The 21,939-nt window shown below is 42.9% G+C and overlaps 2 protein-coding genes, 1 non-coding gene and 1 pseudogene across 3 annotated transcripts; 2 read left to right on the forward strand and 2 right to left on the reverse strand.

Moving 5' to 3' along the window:
* Positions 3,064–3,660, forward strand: LOC109230093. The gene has a single exon (XM_019395624.1). The coding sequence runs from the start codon at positions 3,064–3,066 to the stop codon at positions 3,658–3,660; it is 597 nt and encodes a 198-aa protein (XP_019251169.1).
* On the forward strand, positions 4,205–4,277 carry TRNAA-AGC. The gene has a single exon. It is a non-coding gene; the product is annotated as a tRNA-Ala (tRNA).
* On the reverse strand, positions 10,205–13,366 carry LOC109230095 (annotated as a pseudogene).
* On the reverse strand, positions 19,753–21,592 carry LOC109230506 (protein DOG1-like 4). Its single transcript, XM_019395997.1, has 2 exons — positions 21,048–21,592; positions 19,753–20,069 (listed from the first exon to the last, which is right to left on the reverse strand). Exons 1-2 carry the CDS (start codon positions 21,538–21,540, stop codon positions 19,783–19,785), a joined length of 780 nt encoding a protein of 259 aa, XP_019251542.1. The 5' UTR covers positions 21,541–21,592; the 3' UTR covers positions 19,753–19,782.

The following is a 21,939-nucleotide window of genomic DNA, read 5'->3' on the forward strand; positions in this document are numbered from 1 at the left end:
ATATTTTCTATAAGGACTTTTTGGGAACTCTAATAGCAAGAATAGTCCCGGCTTATAATAACTCTTTCTAACTTTTATTAAATATAAATACTTGTCCTTATTAGAAAGAAAAAAATCATCTTGTACACTGCATTTCGTAATTTATAAAATATTCTATTTTACAAACTATTGATCAACATCTAGCACATTTATATTATTGGTATTTGTATTTGCTGCCATCTACATTATAGTTTCCTACAAATAGAGTAATTAAGTCTTCCTCTCAGCATCAATTATCGGTATTTGACAATTATTAGACAAGATAAGACTTCTATCTATGTTTGTTGACTTTACCTTAATTAATTTGTAGTTCACATTCAAGTGCGACGTAAAAGATAGCATTTTAGACACAAATGAGGGGAAAAAAAACAATATGAAACTCCACCTAACTCAAGAGCAATGGACAACCATAGAAAAAGAGAAGAGTTTTGGTATGAACTCGCAGCGATTAGAGGCATCTGGAATGAGCAATGGGTCATAGGGGGGGATTTCAATGTATGTAGATACGAAAGTGAGAGATTCAACTGCATCAGGAGATCTAAAGCTATGAAATCTTTCTCTGCCATCATTCAGGACCTTGATATTATTGATCTTCCTCTTCAGGGGGCCTTCTACACTTGGTCCAGGGGTGAGAATTCACTACAAGCTTCCAGGATTGACAGATTTTTAGTCTCTAACGAGTGGAGTGACAGCTTTGGGGCTATGAAGCAACTTGCCCTTCCAAGGGTAATCTCTGATCACAACCCATTACTCTTAGAATGTGGTGACTGGGAAGCCAACCCCTCTTACTTCAAGTTTGAAAATATGTGGCTCCAGGTGGAGGGGTTTTTAGATAAGGTTAAAGCTTGGTGGCAAAGTTATGATGTTGGGGGTAGGCCAGACTTCATACTAATGCAAAAACTAAGATGTCTAAAGAAAGATATTTCTGACTGGAACAAAATGGAGTTTGGTAAGCTGGAAACAAGAAAAAATAAGGCTCTGGAGGAGCTGACCATGATGGAACAACAAACTGAAGGTAGACTGCAAACTCCAGCTGAAAAAGAAAAGATGATAAGGCTCAAAATGGGATTGCAACAAGTAGCAGTTGAAGAAGAGGTATCTTGGAGGCAGAAATCTAGGTGCCTATGGCTCAAAGAAGGAGACAGGAATACCAGATATTTTCAAAGAATGGCTAACTCTCACAGAAGATCAAATAATATAGACAAACTAAAGGTTGGGAAGAAATAACAGGGGACAAAGGGGTCATTAAAGAGGAAATCCTAAAATTCTATCAGGGGCTATACACAGAGAATGAGCAATGGAGACCTACTGCCAATTTTGATAATCTAGCATGCATCTCTACAGAGGAGAAAGACTGGTTGGAAAGGGTATTTGAAGAAGAGGAAGTAGTAGCAGCAATCAGGGCATGTGCACCAGACAAAGCCCCAGGCCCAGATGGTTACACTATGGCTTTTTTCCAGAAAGCTTGGGATGTTCTAAAGCAAGACATCATGGGGGCTTTAAACCACTTTCATCAAAATTGTTATATGGTTAGATCCTGTAATGCCTCTTTCATAGCACTGGTTCCTAAGAGGAAGAGTGCTATTGAGCTCAAAGATTTCAGGCCTATAAGCCTCATAGGCAGCATCTACAAGATAACAGCTAAGTTATTAGCTGAGAGACTCAAATCAGTGATTGGGAAGCACATTTCAGAGAATCAAAATGCCTTCATCAAACAAAGGCAGATTACTGATGCATCTTTGATTGCCAATGAGATGTTGGATGAAAGGCTAAAAAGTGAAATTCCAGGCATCCTATGCAAACTCGACATTGAGAAAGCATTTGACTAAGTCAATTGGTCATACATGTTTTCAATGTTAAGGAAAATGGGATTTGGTGGCAAATGGATCAGGTGGATCAAATATAGCTTGACCATAGTCAAGTATTCGATTCTCATCAATGGGAGTCCAGTTGGCTTCTTTTCACCTCAAAAAGGATTAAGGCAGGGTGATCCCTTATCTCCTTTCTTGTTTATCCTAGCTATGGAGGGTCTTAGCAAGATGTTGGTCAAAGCAAAGCAGCTGCAGTGGTTAGATGGTTTTAGTGTTGGGAGACATCAAAGGAATGCAGTCTCAGTCTCACACCTGCTCTATGCGGATGACACATTAGTTTTCTGTGGAGCTGGAATATCTCAGGTTCAATATCTTAATCTAACTCTGCTCATTTTTTGAAGCTATCTCTGGACTACATATCAACATGGCAAAAAGCATAATCTACCCTGTTAATGAAGTTCCTGACTTGGGAGATCTAGCTGATATTCTTTGTTGTGGTACTGGTTCCCTCCCTGCAACATACCTGGGCCTTCCATTGGGAGCTAAGTACAAGTCTACTGCAGTATGGAATGGTGTGATAGAGAAAGTGGAGGAGAGATTGGCAACATGGCAGCTGCAATATCTATCAATGGGAGGCAGGGTAACCTTGATTAGTAGTGTAATGGACAGCATACCAACCTATTACATGTCACTATATCCTATGCCCAACAAAGTACTCAAACAATTGGACAAACTCAGAAGGAACTTTCTCTGGAAGGGGAATAGTGAGGGTCACAAGTTTCACCTGGTCAAATGGGCCAAAGTAACTCAGCCAAAGGACCTTGGTGGACTTGGAATAAAAGACTTGACAAAATACAACAAGAGCATGCTAATGAAATGGCTTGGGAGATTTGGGGAGGAAGACACCAGCCTATGGAAGAAGGTGGTGACTGCTAGACATGGACAACAAAGCCACTGGTGTACTAAACTAAGTAGGTCTCCTCATGGTGTTGGCCCATGGAAGTACATCAGTAGCCTTTGGGAGGATTTTCCACAGAATATTTCATTCAAGGTGGGTAATGGGTTACATGTTAGATTCTGGAAAGATATCTGGTTGGACAGTTGCCCACTGGAAGAGAGCTTTCCACTACTGGTTCAGATTGCTAGTGATCCCAACTCTACAATAAGTCAATATAGATCAGGAAACTAATGGGTACCACTTTTCAGAAGGAATATGCATGACTGGGAGTTGGGTAGTTTGTCTACATTGCTTGGTAGACTGGGAAACTTCACTATGAATGAGCAGATCCCTGATAGAATCAGATGGGTTGGTTGTGACTCAAGTCCATATTCAGTGAAGATGGGCTACAGAAGCATGTGTGAGCATAATGGAATCATTGACTCGTGGCCATGGAAGCTCATTTGGAAGACAAAGCTTCCAACAAAGGTTACCTGCTTTACTTGGACTGTACTCAAAAAAGCCTGCCTAACTCAAGACAATCTCTGCAAAAGGAGCTTCCAGCTAGTAAATAGATGCTACCTATGTCAGCAAAGTTCTGAGTCAATCAACCACCTATTCTTACATTGTCCAGTGGCAACAGACATGTGGTATATGTTTCTTTCTATCCTGGGAATAAGCTGGACACAACCACAAGGCATCAGGGAAGCAGTGGAAGGTTGGAGCAGTTGGAAAGTTGAAAGGGCCATCAAGAAAGTCTGGAAGATGATCCCAGCATGCATTTTCTGGTGCCTCTGGCAAAAAAGAAATCGCAGATGCTTTGATGGCATTTCAACTTCTATGCATGCTCTCAAAGCCAAATGCCTTGTGTAACTATTTAGTTGGAGTTCTCTAACACCTGAAAATAATGTAATTCCTCTTCTAGATTTCATTGGATCTATGAGTCTAGCCTAACTCAGTTTATTTCCTTACTTTTGTTTTTTGAGTTAGCTCCCTAAGCAGATTAAGTCTTTTGTTGTAATGGAGCTAACTCAATCCCTTCTTGTAACTTTGCATCTTCTGGATGCCTGCAATGAAGAATCTTATTTCATCAAAAAAAAAAACTACTATCCAATATTATGGGGGGAAAAATATTTGCCTAACACTCATATTGTGAAATACATATTAATTAATTGTATTCAAGTGGTAAAAGTATTAGAAGATGTACTGAAATTTATTCATTGATTTGGCATAAATACCATGTATGGATTATATTTTTCCTAATATTATTCAAAGATGTTAAGAAACATAATAGTTTTGTTGCTCTATTATATTAAGTTATTTTTCACTTTTGTTTCCTCTATCTTAAAAAAAAATCAGGAAATAGAGATATTATATTTTTTATAAATATATTAAGAACAACAGAAAGATCGCCAACGGGGATGTAGCTCAGATGGTAGAGCGCTCGCTTAGCATGCGAGAGGTACGGGGATCGATACCCCGCATCTCCATATATAATATATATATATATCTTTTTTTTCCTCAATATAATTGAACTATATTCGTATCATCTGCTTTTGAGTTTTGAGTGATGCTAGCTAATTGCTCATTGCTGAATGCGGGCAATTCCCAATTTGTGAACTTTTCAGTTTCCACGTGGAACTCCAAATTTGTTTCTTCTTCTTTGTTTTTTATACTTATTTTTGCCTTTGGTCAGTTAATTTTAATTTTCTCCTTCTCGAAAACACTAGGCCTGAATGCAAGTGGCTGCTGAGTTTGTTTAACCAAAAAAATATTGATTTTGGCTCAACTAATTAGATTTATATAAAGAGAGTTAATCTTAGTTAAAAGTAATATCCACAAGATAAAGCTACGTGCAGCAAGACCAAGCAATTAATATACTTTGCCCTGGTGATATTAAACATGAGCAATGATAAAAATCTTCAATGATCCGAAAAGATGGAATATAGCATTAAATAATACTACTAAATAACAATAAATGACATTTAGGTAAATAAAATGTGTGAATCACCCGAAAATGAATGAGATCGGTGGTTATTCTTTCTGACAATGATGAATGATTGATATGCCTTTGAACATTTGGGATGTTCTTGGACCCGGTGGAAATGCTAGACAAGAATCTTGGTAAAAAGGCTGCTTTTGTATATATGCATTAAGACTAGATTCTCTCTTACAAAGTCAATGTGTTCTTAACAGATGAATGTCTCATGTCCCCTATCATTGTTTTGTGTCTCTTTTTATTTATAGGGAACATGTTCCTAGAAAACACTAATAGTACATGTGCAGAGAATATCCACTAGAATATTCTCCTCTATGTCTTATCTTAGAACTAGCTGCTATAATTCTGTCTAAGATGCTCGACCTCGACCTCGACCTTGACCCATGGTGACTTCGCGACATTGATCTTCTTTGACTCTTCGACCGCATCCTTCGTTGCTTTGAGGCTACTTCGCCTCGAGGCCGGTCTTTGTAAGGACCTTACTGATAGCACGCGGTGGTTGACAAGGACTATAATAATACTGACGTGGCTTATCCTTATCAAAGATATTTTTTAACCAATACAGAGTTGAGAACTTGTAAAATATGGGGCACTATGTAGTTACGTGTCACGACCCGGATTTCCCCCCCTCGAGGGTCGTGATGGCGCCTACTAATAGGAGCTAGGCAAGCCAACTTAATTAACAAATTCATTAAACACATGTTCCTTTTTAACAATTAACGGCATTAAATAAAGGCGACGGAATTAAAATCATTAGCGGAAGACTTAAATTATATAACTGAATAAAATACAGAAATTCCAACATACGTCTCTACCCCGGGACTGGTGTCACATACTCACGAACATCTAAGGAGTACTACATACAAAGTCTGAAAGAAACATAATCTGTTTATCTCGGGTACAATGAGATGACAGCCAAATGTAAAGATAGAAGGGAGACGTCGGGCCTGCGGACGCCTGCAAGCTACCTCGTGTCTCTCTAGACTGAAGGTTCGCCCCCGTGCTAATGCTGCTGCTGCTGCTCAATACCTAGACCTGTGCAAAAATGCACAGAGTGTAGCATCAGCACAACCGACCCCATGTGCTGGTAAGTGCCTAGCCTAACCCCGGCGAAGTAGTGACGAGGCAAGACTGGACCTCACATAAATCTGTGCAATTATAAATATACAGCAGAAATCGAAGTACAAGGCAACTAACAATATGGGAGGGGAAACATGCTGTGGGGAGATAACAATATTAACAGTAAATCCAAAGTAATCAATCTAGGTGCAATTTAAAATTTAAGGCGAACAAGAAAACTAATATCAACACTACACACATTTGCATCAATAACTGTTGCGGCGCGCAACCCGGCCCTAATACATTTTAACACTATTGCGGCGTGCAACCCGATCCACAATTATCACTGTTGCGGCGTGCAACCCGATCCACAATTATCACTGTTGCGGCGTGCAACCCGATCCACAATGCCTACCTCTCAACCTTGCCCAAACAACAGTCACAAATAAAAGGCAGGGAGTGAACAGGTATTTGGAAGGAAATCCCAACAAGGGTACACAAACAACCAATAACAGCCATGCAAGAGCAAATCATTATTTCTCTTTTTCTTCCATTTTCATATCCTAGCTCTCATTAGCACTCGTGTCAAGCTCCGAGGCATTTCTCATTTCATATGCTCTCACCATTGGTATTTCAGACCGAGCCAATGCTCCACGAAGTTCCACAATCACAATATCTTTCACAAGGTGTTTACAACGCATAGAAGCCATCAAATAAGCATGGAAGGCATAACAATATCCAAACAACCCACATATAAGGACTCACGGTCATGCTAGACCCCAATGTATAGGAACTCGTCACCATGCCTATACATCATACTCGATCATTTAGCAATTAGCAAACAAGACTCGACTCCTATTCCCTCAAGCTAGGGTTAAACCAAACACTTGCCTCAACTTCCGCGGCCAATACAATCCTCCACAACCGCTTTCCCTCTCGAATTCGGCTCCAACTCAACCAAATCTATGCAATAAGGACTTCATGATATCAATATGTGCTAAACAAATCAAACCCAATGACTAATTATAGCTTTTTCATCAATTTACCCCAAAAGNATCAGAACCATCTTGTCCCAACCGGAAATCACCCAATGCATCCGCAGCAGCGATGGCACTAGGAAGGTCTTTCACATTCTGCCTTCGTAGTTCCATTTGCGCCCACGACTGCAACCCGTAAAGGAAATTATGCAGCTTGTCTTCCTCAGACATGTTGCTTATATTCAACATCAAAGAACTGAATTTTTTGACATATTCCCTGACCGTTCCAGTTTGTTTCAACTTCTTCAAACGATCTCTAGCAATCCAGCCCGCATTGCTAGGAAAGAATTGATCCTTCAACTCTTTCTTCAGCCCTTCCCAAGAGTCAATCTTTGGCCTACCAGCACTTACATCATCTGCCACGCGCATCCTCCACCAAAGCTTTGCATCGTCCACCAAATACATAGTCGTAATGGTGACCTTGTCCTCATCTTGCACCTTGGCAGCATGGAAGTACTGCTCCATATCCCACAGGAAATTTTCGAGTTTCTTGGCACTCCGTGCGCCATTAAACTCTTTAGGCTCCGGAATTTTGACCCTCGAACGATCTGCCCCACGCTGTGCTTCATCATTGCCAACAGCACGACGCAACAACCCATTTTTCGTTTTCAGATCTGTGCACTCCTGGCTCAGCCTGTTTAACTCGCCCTCAAGATAGGCAAGACGAGTCATGATAGTCAGTAATTGATCCCCATCAACAGTTCCGACGAGTGCCTTTAATGCAGCAACCTTTTCCTTCAGTTCTGCGTTGCCACCAGCCATTCTTCACAAAATTCAGCCACTGAACGTTGTGTCTTCGCCCCGATCCAGCCACGCTCTGATACCAGTTGTCACAGGGGTGATTTATGTCACTCGAATTCCTGCCCGAGGTTCACCTCCGTGCGGCAGTCAAGCCCAGCCTTGACTTCAGCCTCTCCAACACTTAGTTTTATTTTAGGGACGTTTGAAACTTAGAATGAAAATAGGCAGCAAAACAGTAAAAGGCACATACGATATACAGGAATTTCTTCCCAACTCGTATTAATATGTGAATACAAGAACACAATAGCCAACCCTATGGCCAAGACAAAGAATTCCCTAATTCCCTGCCCAAAATGATTTTCCCACCCTTAGGAAATGACTTAGACGAATTTTGGCTAATACAATGCCTTAGACTAAGTTCTGCCCGTTTTTAGACAAACTAGGCACTTATTTATAGGCTATAATCAGTTGACAAGCCCCAACTGATGGGCAAACATGTTAGGACAATGTACAAAAACGTGGGCACATTTTTAGGCCATGATCAGCATGTCTTGGGAGAGGTTGCAACTGTCAACTCGCACGTCTAAGTGAAATGCGCCTTGCTTCCGTTCAAGGTGCGTTTGTCTAGCCCCGCATAGTCCGTCATGCCGAGCTGCCCGTCATGATGTTGCCCCAATTTTCAGGTTGTGTGCCAAGTCCATCATGAAAATACTTGTCACAACCCACACCTGCCGAGGATCATTGTCAAGGGGCTAACAAACCACCCCCACCAGAAGAATTCGTCGTCCTCGACGAAGTAGCTTCCGCATTTTTCAGCACCACCATAGGTCCTACATATGCTGTTGTTTGCTCCAGTTCTTCCTCGTTTGGCTCATCTTCACATTTTTCTTCAGCAAACAACGCTGAAAGCTTTTCAATTCTTGGACAGTCCCTCGCCATGTGTGGTCCNTCCACGAAGTTCCACAATCACAATATACTTTCACAAGGTGTTTACAATGCATAGAAGCCATCAAATAAGCATGGAAGGGATAACAATATCCAAACAACCCACATATAAGGACTCACGGTCATGCTAGACCCCAATGTATAGGAACTCGTCACCATGCCTATACATCATACTCGATCATTTAGCAATTAGCAAACAAGACTCGACTCCTATTCCCTCAAGCTAGGGTTAAACCAAACACTTACCTCAACTTCCGCGGCCAATACAATCCTCCACAACCGCTTTCCCTCTCGAATTCGGCTCCAACTCAACCAAATCTATGCAATAAGGACTTCATGATATCAATATGTGCTAAACAAATCAAATCCAATGACTAATTATAGCTTTTTCATCAATTTACCCCAAAAGGTCAAAAATGCCCCCGGGCCCACACGGTCAAAACCCGAGGTTCGAACCAAAACCCGATTACCCATTCCCCCATGAACTCAAATAGGTAAGTTATTTTGGAATCCGACCTCGAATTGAGGTCCAAAACCCCCAAATTTTAGAAAACCTAGGTTCTACCCTAAATTCCCAAAACCCCATTAAAATCTTTGTTTTGAAGTTGAAATTATGTTTAAGGATGTTAGGGAGTTTAGAAAATTAGTTAGAAATCACTTACCAATCGTTTTGAAGAAGTGGAATCATTTGGAAAATCGCCTCTTATGTTTTGGGTTTTGAAAAAAAATTAAAAATGACTGAAAATCCCGACTTTATATACTGTGCTGAAGACTGGCACGGACCGCACAAAAATGCACCGCGGCCGCGCCGAAGAAAGGAAGAAAAATGACTCTCTGAACCTACCCAGCGCGGACCGCACTAATTTGGTGTGCGGCCGCGCTGGTTGATCTAGAATTCACTAGCCCTCTGAACCTAGCCACGCGGACCGCGCAGAAATGCACCACGGCCACGCGGCTTCCAGCGCGGACCGCGCGGAAATGACCGCGGCCGCGCTGGGGGCCTGCAACCCCTGAACCTGCAACCATCTGCTATTTTTAAGCCTAAGACCTCCCGGGACCTACTCAAAACTCACCCGAGCCCTCGGGGCTCCAAACCGAACATACATATAAACTCAAAGACATCCTACGGACTCATCCGTGCGATCAAATCGCCAAAACAACGTCGAATTAGGCCTCAAGACCCATGATTCCTTCCAATTTCCATGAAACATCAAACTTACTGCTTCTAGCTCAAAACACGTCGAATGACGTCCAAATCTAACCAAATTTCACAGCAATTGCTTAACTCATATTTAAGACTTGTGCCGGGCGTCGGAACCAAAATACGAGCCCAACAACACAGTCTTCTAAACAAATAACACTTTCCAATTCTTTTATTATTTTCAGAAAATAATTTCACGTAAAAATTCATTCCTCGGACTCGGGACCTCGGAATTTATTTTCGAACTTTTCCGGCTACGCGCCCGGACTGCGCACACAACTCGAGGCAACCCCAAATGAGGTTTCCAGGGCCTCAGAAGTACAGAGGGAGTAGGAATACAGGTGATGGCCCTTTGGGTCGTCACATTCTCCACCTCTAAAACAACCATTCGTCCTCGAACGGACAAAAGAAAGAAGTACCCGAGTCGGGGAAAAGATGGGGATAACGGCTCCGCATATCAGACTCGGACTCCCAAGTCGATGCCTCAGGAGGCTGACCTCTCCACTGAACACGAACAGAAGGAAAACTCTTGGATCTCAATTGACGAATCTGCCGGTCCAGAATAGCTACCGGCTCCTCCTCATAGGATGAGTCCTTGTCCAACTGGACAGTACTGAAATCTAACACGTGGGTAGGATCGCCGTGATACCTCCGAAGCATGGATACATGGAAAACTGGATGCACGGCTGATAAGCTGGGCGGCAACGCAAGTCTATAAGCCACCTCTCCCACTCGATCAAGAATCTCAAACGGGCCAATGTACCTAGGGCTAAGCTTGCCCTTCTTCCCAAATCTCATCACGCCCTTCATAGGCGACACTCGGAGCAATACCCGCTCACCAACCATGAAAGCTACATCTCGAACCTTACGGTCTGCACAACTCTTCTGCCTAGACTGAGCTGAACGAAGCCTCTCCTGAATGATCTTGACCTTGTCCAAGGCCTCCTGAACCAAATCCGTACCTATCAACCGAGCCTCTCCCGGCTCAAACCATCCAACCGGAGACCGACATCGCCTACCATATGAAGCCTCATAAGGAGCCATCTAGATGCTCGACTGGTAGCTGTTGTTGTAAGCAAACTCCGCCAAAGGCAAGAACTGATCCCACGAACCTCCAAAATCAATAACACAAGCTCGGAGCATATCCTCCAAAATCTGAATAGTCCGCTCGGACTGACCGTCCGTCTGGGGATGAAATGCTGTGCTCAAGTCTACCCTTGTGCCCAACTCTCGCTGAACTGCTCTCCAGAAGCGTGAGGTAAACTGCGTACCCCGATCCGAAATGATAGACACGGGCACACCATGAAGGCGAACAATCTCCCGAATATAGATCTCAGCGAACCTCTCAGAAGAATAGGAGACTGCCACAGGAATGAAATGCGCTGACTTGGTCAGCCTATCAACAATAACCCATATCGCATCAAACTTCTTCCGGGTCAACGGAAGTCCAGTAACGAAGTCCATAGTAATCCGCTCTCATTTCCACTCGGGAAGCTCAATCCTCTGATGTAAACCACCAGGCCTCTGATGCTCGTACTTAACCTGCTGACAATTCAAATAACGAGCCACATATGCTACGATATCCCTCTTCATCCTACGCCACCAATAATGCTGCCGCAAGTCCTGATACATCTTCGCGGCGCCCGGGTGAATAGAGTACCTGGAGCTATGGGCCTCCTCTAAAATCAACTCTCGAAGCCCATCCATATTGGGCACACAAACTCGCCCCTGCAATCTCAAAACTCCATCCGCATCTAAGGTAACTTGCTTGGCACCTCCTCGCTGCTCCGTGTCTTCTAGGACACATAAATGGGGATCATCAAACTGCCGATCACGGATACGCTCCAATAACGAAGAACGAGCAATCGTGCAAGCTAACACACGACTAGGCTCAGAAACATCCAGTCTCACGAACTGATTGGCTAAAGCCTAAACATCCAAAGGAAGCGGCCTCTGACTGCCTGGAATATAAGCAAGACTGCCCATATTGGCTGACTTCCTACTCAAAGCGTCGGCCACCACATTGGCCTTCCCCGGATGGGTATAAAATAGTGACATCATAATCCTTCAACAGTTCCAACCACCTCCTCTGCCTCAAATTCAACTCCTTCTGCTTGAACAGGTATTGAAGACTCTTGTGGTCAGTGAACACCTCACATGCCACGCCGTACAAATAGTGCCTCCAAATCTTCAAGGCGTGGACAATAGCTGCCAACTCTAAATCATGCACTGGATAGTTTTTCTCATGAATCTTCAACTGCCTCGAAGCATAGGCTATGACCTTACCATCCTAAATCAATACTGCACCAAGTCCAATACAGGAAGCATCACAATAGACGGTATAAGGCCCAGATCCTGTGGTCAAGACCAACACCGGTGCCGTAGTCAGGGCTGTCTTGAGCTTCTGAAAGCTCGCCTCACACTCCTCCGACCATCTGAACTGGGCACCCTTCTGGGTCAACCTGGTCATCGGGGTTGCAATAGACGAAAACCCCTCCACAAACCGACGATAGTAGCCTGCTAACCCCAAGAAACTCCGAATCTCCGTCGCTGATGCTGGTCTAGGCCAGTTCTTGACTGCCTCTATCTTCTTCGGGTCCACCTGAATACCCTCAGCTGATACAACGTGACCCAGAAATGCTATTGAACTCAGCTAGAACTCACACTTGGAGAACTTGGCATATAACTGACTATCCCTCAGAGTCTGAAGAACCACTCTAAGGTGCTGCTCGTGCTCCTCCTGGCTGCGGGAGTACACCAAAATATCATCAATAAAGACTATCACGAACATGTCCAAATATGGCCTGAACACTCGGTTCATCAACTCCATGAATGCTGCTGGGGCATTGGTCAACCCAAACGACATGACCAAGAACTCGTAATGCCCGTACCGAGTACAGAAAGATGTCTTAGGGACATCGGATGCCCTAATCCTCAACTGGTGGTAGCCAGATCTCAAGTCAATCTTGTAAATACCCTGGTACCCTGAAGCTGGTCGAACAAATCATCAATCCTCAGCAGTGGATACTTATTCTTAATTGTTACCTTGTTCAATTGCCGGTAATCTATACACATCCGCATCGACCCATCCTTCTTCTTGACGAATAACACTGGCGCGCCCCAAGGCGAAACACTGGGTCTAATGAAACCCTTATCTAACAGATCCTGCAATTGGTCCTTTAACTCATTCAGCTCCGGCGGGGCCATACGATATGGCGGAATAGAAATGGGTTGGGTGCCTGGAGCCAAATCAATACAGAAATCGATATCTCTATCGGGTGGCATACCCGGCAGGTCCGAAGGAAAAACATCGGGAAACCTCCGGACAATAGGCACAGAATCTATGGGAGGGACCTCGGCACTGGAATCACGAACATAGGCCAAATAGGCCAGATACCCCTTTTCGACCATACGTCGAGCCTTCACGTATGATATGACACTACGGGTAGAATGACCTGGAGTCCCCCTCCACTCTAAGCGAGGCATACCCGGTAAGGCTAAAATCACGGTCTTGGCATGGCAGTCCAAGATAGCGTGATAGGGTGATAACCAATCCATACCCAGAATGGTATCAAAGTCAACCATATCTAAGAGCAACAAGTCTACACGGGTCTCAAGACCCCCAATCACTACAACACACGAACGATGGACTCGGTCGACCACGATAGAGTCACCCACCGGTGTAGACACATATACAGGAATACCCAAAGCATCACTAGGCATGACCAAGCATGGTGCGAAATAAGATGAAACATAAAAATACGTAGATCCTGGATCAAATAGTACTGAAGGATCTCGATCACAAACCAGAACCGTACCTGTTATCACCGCATCTGAGGCCTCTGCCTCGGGCCTAGCCTGGAGTGCATAGCAAAGGGGCTGGGCCCCACCACCCTGAACTGTATCCCTAGGTCGATCTGCTGCTAGCTGACCTCCGCCCCTGGCGGTCTGAGCTCCACCTCTATGGCCTCTACCTCCACCTCTATGGCCTCTACCTCCACCTCTAGCTGGCTGTGGAGCATCCGGTGCCCGAATCATAGGACGGGGACCCTGCTGCTACGATTGAGTACCCCTCAATCTCGGGCAAGCTCTCCTGATGTGACCATACTCACCACACTCATAACACCCCTCTGAACGCTGTGGCTAGCCCTGGCAACCTGAATGACCTCCACGGAAACTCTGAAGTGGCGGTGCGCTGATGGGAGCTGACGGTACACTGAGGGTCTGCTGATCAGAATAATGCTCACGGTAACCACGATCACTTGGGGCACCCTGAGAAGCCTGGAGGCTGACTGGAAAGGCCTGGAGAGCTGACCCCTATCATAAGAATCCCTGCCTCCTGATGAGGCACCACTGAAACGACCTGAGTGACGGGGCCTCTTGTCCCCTCTATGGCTACCCCCCTACCCCCTGTGCCAGAACCATCTCAACTCGGCGGGCCACATTGGCCGCCTCCTGAAAGCTGATCTCACTACCAGTCTCCCTAGCCATCTGGAGACGAATCGGCTGAATCAAACCATCAATAAATCTCCTCACCCTCTCCCTCTCAGTGGGGAGTATGACAAGAGCATGGCGAGCTAGATCGATAAACCGGGTCTCATACTGGGTGACTGTCATAGAGCCCTGCTGGAGACGCTCGAACTGCCTGCGAAGAGCCTCTCGCTGAGTAACTGGGAGAAACTTCTCCAAAAACAACTATGCAAACTGATCCCATGTCAATGCTGGCGACCCCGCTGGTCTGGCTAAACAGAAATCCCTCCACCAAGTCTTGGCAGATCCTGCTAGACGAAAAGTGGCGAAGTCGACCCCATTGGTCTCCACAATACCCCTAGTCTGAAGAACCTCATGGCAGCTACACAAGAAATCCTGGGGGTCCACTGAAGAAGCACCACTGAATGTGGTGGTGAAGAGCTTGGTGAACCTATCCAGTCTCCACAAAGCATCTGTGGACATAGCCGCTCCATCGCCGGTCTGAGTCACAATACCCGGCTGAGCTGTCACAGCTGGCTGAACCACTGGAACCTGAGCCTGGGGAGCTACCTGCTCCGGAGTACGTGTAGCAGGAGTCTGAACTCCTCCTCCAGCCTGAGAAGTGGCTGGTGCTACTGGAAGCAAACCCGCTCTAGTGACGCTCTCCACAAAGCCTACCAATCTGACCAAAGCGTCCTGAAGAACTGGGGTGTCTATAAACCCCTCTAGGACCTGAGCTGGGCCCACTGGCGCTGCTGGGACTGGGGCCGGAACCTCCTCGTCAAAATCGACCTGGGGATCCGCCGCTGGTGCTGCTGCTCGGGGCTGAGCTCTGCCCCTACCTCGGCCTCTAGCACGGCCTCGTCCTCTGCCCCTAGCGGGAGCTGCCTGGGTCTCGGACTGCTGGTCTGAAGATGAGGAAGCGCGTGTTCTCGCCATTCTGCGAGGAAACAGAGTAGAAGTCCAATTAGCATTGAGAAACCAAACCGCACGACAAGAAAGAACAAAGGAGAGATTTTTCCTAACTTGGCAGCCTCTGGGGGATAAGCACAGACGTCTCTGTACCGATCCCTCAGACTCTACTAAGCTTGTCCGTGAGTTGTGAGACCTATGTAACCTAGAGCTCTGATACCAACTTGTCACGACCCGGATTTCCCACCCTCGAGGGTCGTGATGGCGCCTACTAATAGGAGCTAGGCAAGCCAACTTAATTAACAAATTCATTAAACACATGTTCCTTTTTAACAATTAACGGCATTAGATAAAGGCGACGGAATTAAATCATTAGCGGAAGACTTAAATTATATAACTGAATAAAATACAGAAATTCCAACATACGTCTCTACCCCGGGACTGGTGTCACATACTCACAAACATCTAAGGAGTACTACATACAAAGTCTGAAAGAAACATAATCTGTTTATCTCGGGTACAATGAGATGACAGCCAAATGTAAAGATAGAAGGGAGACGCCGGGCCTGCGGACGCCTGCAAGCTACCTCGTGTCTCTCTGGACTGAAGGTTCGGCCCCGTGCTAATGCTGCTGCTGCTGCTCAATACCTGGACCTGTGCAAAAATGCACAGAGTGTAGCATCAGCACAACTGACCCCATGTGCTGGTAAGTGCCTAGCCTAACCCCGGCGAAGTAGTGACGAGTCTAGACTGGACCTCACATAAATCTGTGCAATTATAAATATACAGCAGAAATCGAAGTACAAGGCAACTAACAGTATGGGAGGGGAAACATGCTGTGGGGAGATAACAATATTAACAGTAAATCCAAAGCAATCAATCTAGGTGCAATTTAAAATTTAAGGCGAACAAGAAAACTAATATCAACACTACACACATTTGCATCAATAACTGTTGCGGCGCGCAACCCGGCCCTAATACATTTCAACACTGTTGCGGCGTGCAACCCGATCCACAATTATCACTGTTGCGGCGTGCAACCCGATCCACAATTATCACTGTTGCGGTGTGCAACCCGATCCACAATTATCACTGTTGCGGCGTGCAACCCGATCCACAATGCCTACCTCTCAACCTTGCCCAAACAACAGTCACAAATAAAAGGCAGGGAGTGAACAGGTATTTGGAAGGAAATCCCAACAAGGGTACACAAACAACCAATAACAGCCATGCAAGAGCAAATCGTTATTTCTCTTTTTCTTCCATTTTCATATCCTAGCTCTCATTAGCACTCGTGTCAAGCTCCGAGGCATTTCTCATTTCATATGCTCTCACCATTTGTATTTCAGACCGAGCCAATGCTCCACGAAGTTCCACAATCACAATATCTTTCACAAGGTGTTTACAACGCATAGAAGCCATCGAATAAGCATGGAAGGCATAACAATATCCAAACAACCCACATATAAGAACTCACGGTCATGCTAGACCCCAATGTATAGGAACTCGTCACCATGCCTATACATCGTACTCGATCATTTAGCAATTAGCAAACAAGACTCGACTCCTATTCCCTCAAGCTAGGGTTAAACCAAACACTTACCTCAACTTCCGCGGCCAATACAATCCTCCACAACCGCTTTCCCTCTCAAATTCGGCTCCAACTCAACCAAATCTATGCAATAAGGACTTCATGATATCAATATGTGCTAAACAAATCAAACCCAATGACTAATTATAGCTTTTTCATCAATTTACCCCAAAAGGTCAAAAATGCCCCCGGGCCCACATGGTCAAAACCCGAGGTTCGAACCAAAACCCGATTACCCATTCCCCCATGAACTCAAATAGGTAAGTTATTTTGGAATCGGACCTCGAATTGAGGTCCAAAACACCCAAATTTTAGAAAACCTAGGTTCTACCCTAAATTCCCAATTTCCCCATTAAAATCTTTGTTTTAAAGTTGAAATTATGTTTAAGGATGTTAGGGAGTTTAGAAAATCAGTTAGAAATCACTTACCAATCGTTTTGAAGAAGTGGAATAGTTTGGAAAAACGCCTCTTATGTTTTGGATTTTGAAAAAAAATAAAAAATGACTGAAAATCCCGACTTTATATACTGTGCTGAAGACTCGCGCGGACCGCACAAAAATGCACCGCGGCCGCGCCGAGGAAAGGAAGAAAAATGACTCTCTGAACCTACCCAGCGCGGACCACACTGATTTGGTGCGCGGCCGCGCTGGTTGACCTAGAATTCACTGGCCCTCTGAACCTAGCCACGAGGACCGCGCAGAAATGCACCGCGGCCGCGCGGCTTCCAGCGCGGACCACGCGGAAATGACCGCGGCCGCGCTGGGGGCCTGCAACCCCTGAACCTGCAACCATCTGCTATTTTTAAGCCTAAGACCTCCCGGGACCTACTCAAAACTCACCCGAGCCCTCGGGGCTCCAAACCGAACATACATATAAACTCAAAGACATCCTACGTACTCGTCCGTGCGATCAAATCGCCAAAACAACGTCGAATTAGGCCTCAAGACCCATGATTCCTTCCAATTTCCATGAAACATCAAATTTACTGCTTCTAGCTCAAAACACGTCGAATGACGTCCAAATCTAACCAAACTTCACAGCAATTGTTTAACTCATATTTAAGACTTGTGCCGGGCGTCGGAACCAAAATACGAGCCCAACAGCACAGTCTTCTAAACAAATAACACTTTCCAATTCTTTTATTATTTTCAGAAAACAATTTCACGTAAAAATTCATTCCTCGGACTCGGGACCTCGGAATTTGATTCCGGGCACACCCCCAAGTCTCATATTTTCCTACGGACCCTCCGGGACCGTCAAATCACGGGTCCGGCTCCGTTTGCCAAAAACGTTGACCGAAGTCAAACTTAATCAATTAAATACCAAGATTTAACAATTTTTCTCACAGATTTCATATTTAAACTTTTCCGGCTACGCGCCCGGACTGCGCACACAACTCGAGGCAACCCCAAATAAGGTTTTTAGGGCCTCAGAAGTATAAAAGGAGTAGGAATATAGGTGATGACCCTTTGGGTCGTCACATTATGTTTTGTAACTACTCTTGAAAGAGAGAAAAGACAGTAATATTCATTTGAGACTCCACTGTTAGAAGGAAGTCTAAATAGGATGTGTCCTATTTTTTATATTTTTAAACAATCAACATTAACACGAGAATTCATTATGAATTTGACAAGTATGAGAATTCATGATGAATTGACTAGTTTTATATTTGTTGTTCATTTATTCCACTGCACCTGCTCCTTATCCGGATTTGGAATCGAGAATAAAAGCAAATCCACACAAGCTTAACTCCAAACTTGAAACTAACAATATGAGCAAGTTTACACCGACATAATCGTTATTGTCGTAGAAAATACTGACAAAAAAGGGGGAGGAGCGCAATACTGATAGCAAGATTTTTAGATTTATCCATGAAGGTTAGCGGTCTTAGTATATGTCCAACAAAATTATTTTAATGTACCAATTTATCCCTGCTTATTTGAATGACGCGTGGATTTAGTCAAATATATCCTGCAAAGTAAGAAAAATCCAAGGACAAAGGGCATCATATGTTAATTTAATGATATAAAACTAGCATAGCTTAGAAGAAAAGACAATGATTTGTTTATGGTCCATCACTATATTGTTTACTTATCCTAAAATCATGAGTTCTTTAATTGGCAAATGCAGTTAACTCCTTGGCAGGGAGCGGTTCTCCTCGAATGAGATCCTACACAGCACGAATCCGAATATAATCGGGCTCTAATGCGGGTACTGGACACCGAGTGAAAAGCCAAAAAAAAAAAAAGTTAACTCCTATATTCGCCGCTCCGGCTCTCCCCTTGCATGACTTGTTCAATTCACTCGTAAGCACTTCACGTTCATATATAGAGCGTCCCAGGAAAGGTCGCGTTTATATATACATGATCAAGAAAAGACGCATTTATATATACAACATCCCAGGAAAGGTCGCGTTTATATATACATGATCAAGAAAAGACGCACTTATACATACAGGACTTCGAAAAAGGCCGCATTTATATATATATATATATATATAGGGTCTCGAGAAAGGCTGCGTCTCAAAAAAATAAATTGGTAAAGATAAACTTGGAGTATTTATGAGGTGTGCCTCAAACAAATACTCCTCTTGTCCTGTCAGTGATGCTACTAGGAAAAAGACAAGCTACGTAGAGGCAGTTAAAACACAATCCAATGACTACAAAAAATTCACATCTAATAAAAGCAACAAGGTAAAAACTCTTAAGGAAAAGACAATAGAGCCCATTAAAACACAATCCCATAGATAAAAGAAGAAAGTAACCTCTTATAAAAGCAAGATGGTAAAACATTTACCCGAGCATTACCTATTTATAGTGCTTGAACTTTTTAAAACTGTTTGCATTCGTGCTGAATTCTTCAAAAATATATTATTTTTCGAGAAGTCAACACGAACCTAGCAATATTTGAAAAGTTCGTGAAACATAGCGTATTGTTACAAAATAAGCCTAATATTGATATAACAAAAAAAAAGCTTTATCTTACAAATATTATCAAATAAGTCTCAAAACCAACACAAAACCTCTAACTTATCATGATTCAGTCTTCAAAATTACCCCAAAAAAAAGTGAACTGAAAATCTACCGACCAACTGAAGTTTGCATTTGTTGCCTCTCTGCTTCTCTCTGCATTCCCAACATTCTTATTCTCAACTGTAAGTTGTGCTGCAGCTGTCAAAAACTTCAAACTCTGGAAAGGATTTAATATCCCCACCACCCTCTCTGCTGTTGTTGTCCTTAATCTATCTGCATCCATTATCACATCCTCTAGAGCTGATCTTAGTATCTCTATATTTTCATCCACTTCTCTTATTTCTCCACCATCCCCTGTTATGACATAATTTAATTAAATAATTAAGATGACTCTCTTTAATAACTTAAATTTTTAAATAAAATGATCGCGCATTACAACATGAAATTAGAGTGGACAAAATGTCCTAGGTTCAAACCTTAGGATCATCCAACAAGCAAAACAATATTTTCACACGTTTGGTACATGAAAAGGAAATCAGGCTCACACGTGATGAACGTGTTGATACATCATACATAACATTATTAAGTACTCCCTAAACTACTTTTGAAATGTCGCTTAAGGATTTGGCAGACTTATTAAGAAAATCACTTGATGACATAAATCATAAGCGTTATTTGACTAAATTATCTTTTATATGTTCTTAGAATAATAAATAATTATTGAAATAATTTTTAAAAAGATTGTATAAATCACTGAAGCAAAAATATATTTAAAAAACAGTTAATATCTTCTTGGTTTCTTAAGACAATACTTATTTTCAACCAAATTTGTTTGGATGTAACAATACTTAAAAAGGACCAAAGTCAAAGTGAATAACAAAAAGTATATTTTATCTAAGAGGGTGTTTGGCTAAGCTTATAAGCTGGTCAAACTGGCTTATAAGCACTTTTTGGCTTATCTACGCGTTTGGTAAAATTAAAAGTGTTTATAAATTAAGTGCTTATAAGCCAAAAATAAGCCAAAAGCCATAAGTTGGTCTCCCCCAACTTATCAAATTTTAGCTTATAAGCACTTTAAGTTTGACCAAAATATTTACTATTCTATCCCTAAAATACTTCTTTTTAAAACAAAACTCTTCGTATATCCAGTTCTTCAGCTACATATTATTAATTTCAGCACTTTTATCCAAACACATAACTGCTTATTTTTTAAATGAGCTTCAGCACTTAAAAGTGCTTTTCATCACCTATTGCTTATCAGCTATTCTAAATCAGCTAAGCCAAACGGGCTCTAAATATTTAAACTTCTAGATGAGATAGTCAATTCAATACCTCTCAGGAGTTCAGCTCCGAACTGTTGTGCTAGTCCCATAAATGGAGGGGCTGCCACACTTTCTTGAATTTTGGCCAACTCATCCATAAGATTCTTTTCTTGAACCCTTGTTTCAAATTTCAGCCTATTAATTTTCTCGACTTGATTTTGACTCAAATCATCTACAGAATTCATTACCAAGGAAAAAGCTAATCCCGGTTTAAACCCTGCAATCCATAAGTTACTTTTTTCTAATGGAGTAAACCATGCAGGAGAAAACACATTGAATACATTTCTATGAGACATTCTTGATTTTTCTTCAAAGTATTCTTGATAATGAGCTAGGACACCAGAAATAAGGTTTTTAATAATACCCTCTTGTGATTCATCATATGTGTTTTGTGCTATTATAAGTTCATTCAAGAATTGTTCTTGGCGTAATAACCAGCCTTGAAGAAAAGCCTCAAATGAATCAACAGTGATGTTGTTTCCAAATGAGCCAGGTGGCGCCATATTTGTTTTTTTTCCTGAGTTCTAAGAAGGAATGTAAAAAGAAAGAAACAGAAGAAGCAGACAGTAGAAGAATAGAAAGAAAGTGGTGACAGTGATGAAAGAGAGAGAGAATTTGGTTACAATTAATAGGGAATTTGGTCTGTTATAAATATATATTATATTATGGATGTTTATTTAGTACTCCGTTGTAAATAAGCTTCCCGAAGAAGCTTATCCATATGAGAATCTGCCGTAAATATATTTATCTATTTGGTACTCTATTGGAAATAAGCCTCTTGAAGAAGCTTATCATTTCGGTACTCCGTTATGGATAAATATTAACCCCCGTAGAAGATTATCTATATCTGATATAGTAACAACTTACAAGTAACTTACAAGTAGCTTACACAGCAGCTTGTA

The sequence above is a fragment of the Nicotiana attenuata genome, chromosome 7 (assembly GCF_001879085.1).
Source record: "Nicotiana attenuata strain UT chromosome 7, NIATTr2, whole genome shotgun sequence".
Classification (NCBI taxonomy): Eukaryota; Viridiplantae; Streptophyta; class Magnoliopsida; order Solanales; family Solanaceae; genus Nicotiana; species Nicotiana attenuata.

Bases quoted from the DNA above. Each gene is read 5' to 3' on its own strand.
- LOC109230093 (XM_019395624.1), top strand. From the start codon at position 3,064: ATGCATGACTGGGAGTTGGGTAGTTTGTCTACATTGCTTGGTAGACTG.
- LOC109230506 (XM_019395997.1), bottom strand. From the start codon at position 21,540: ATGGCGCCACCTGGCTCATTTGGAAACAACATCACTGTTGATTCATTT. The intron at 20,070-21,047 runs GTATTGAATTGA...ATGTCATAACAG, and splicing joins CGGAGCTGAACTCCTGAGAG to GGGATGGTGGAGAAATAAGA.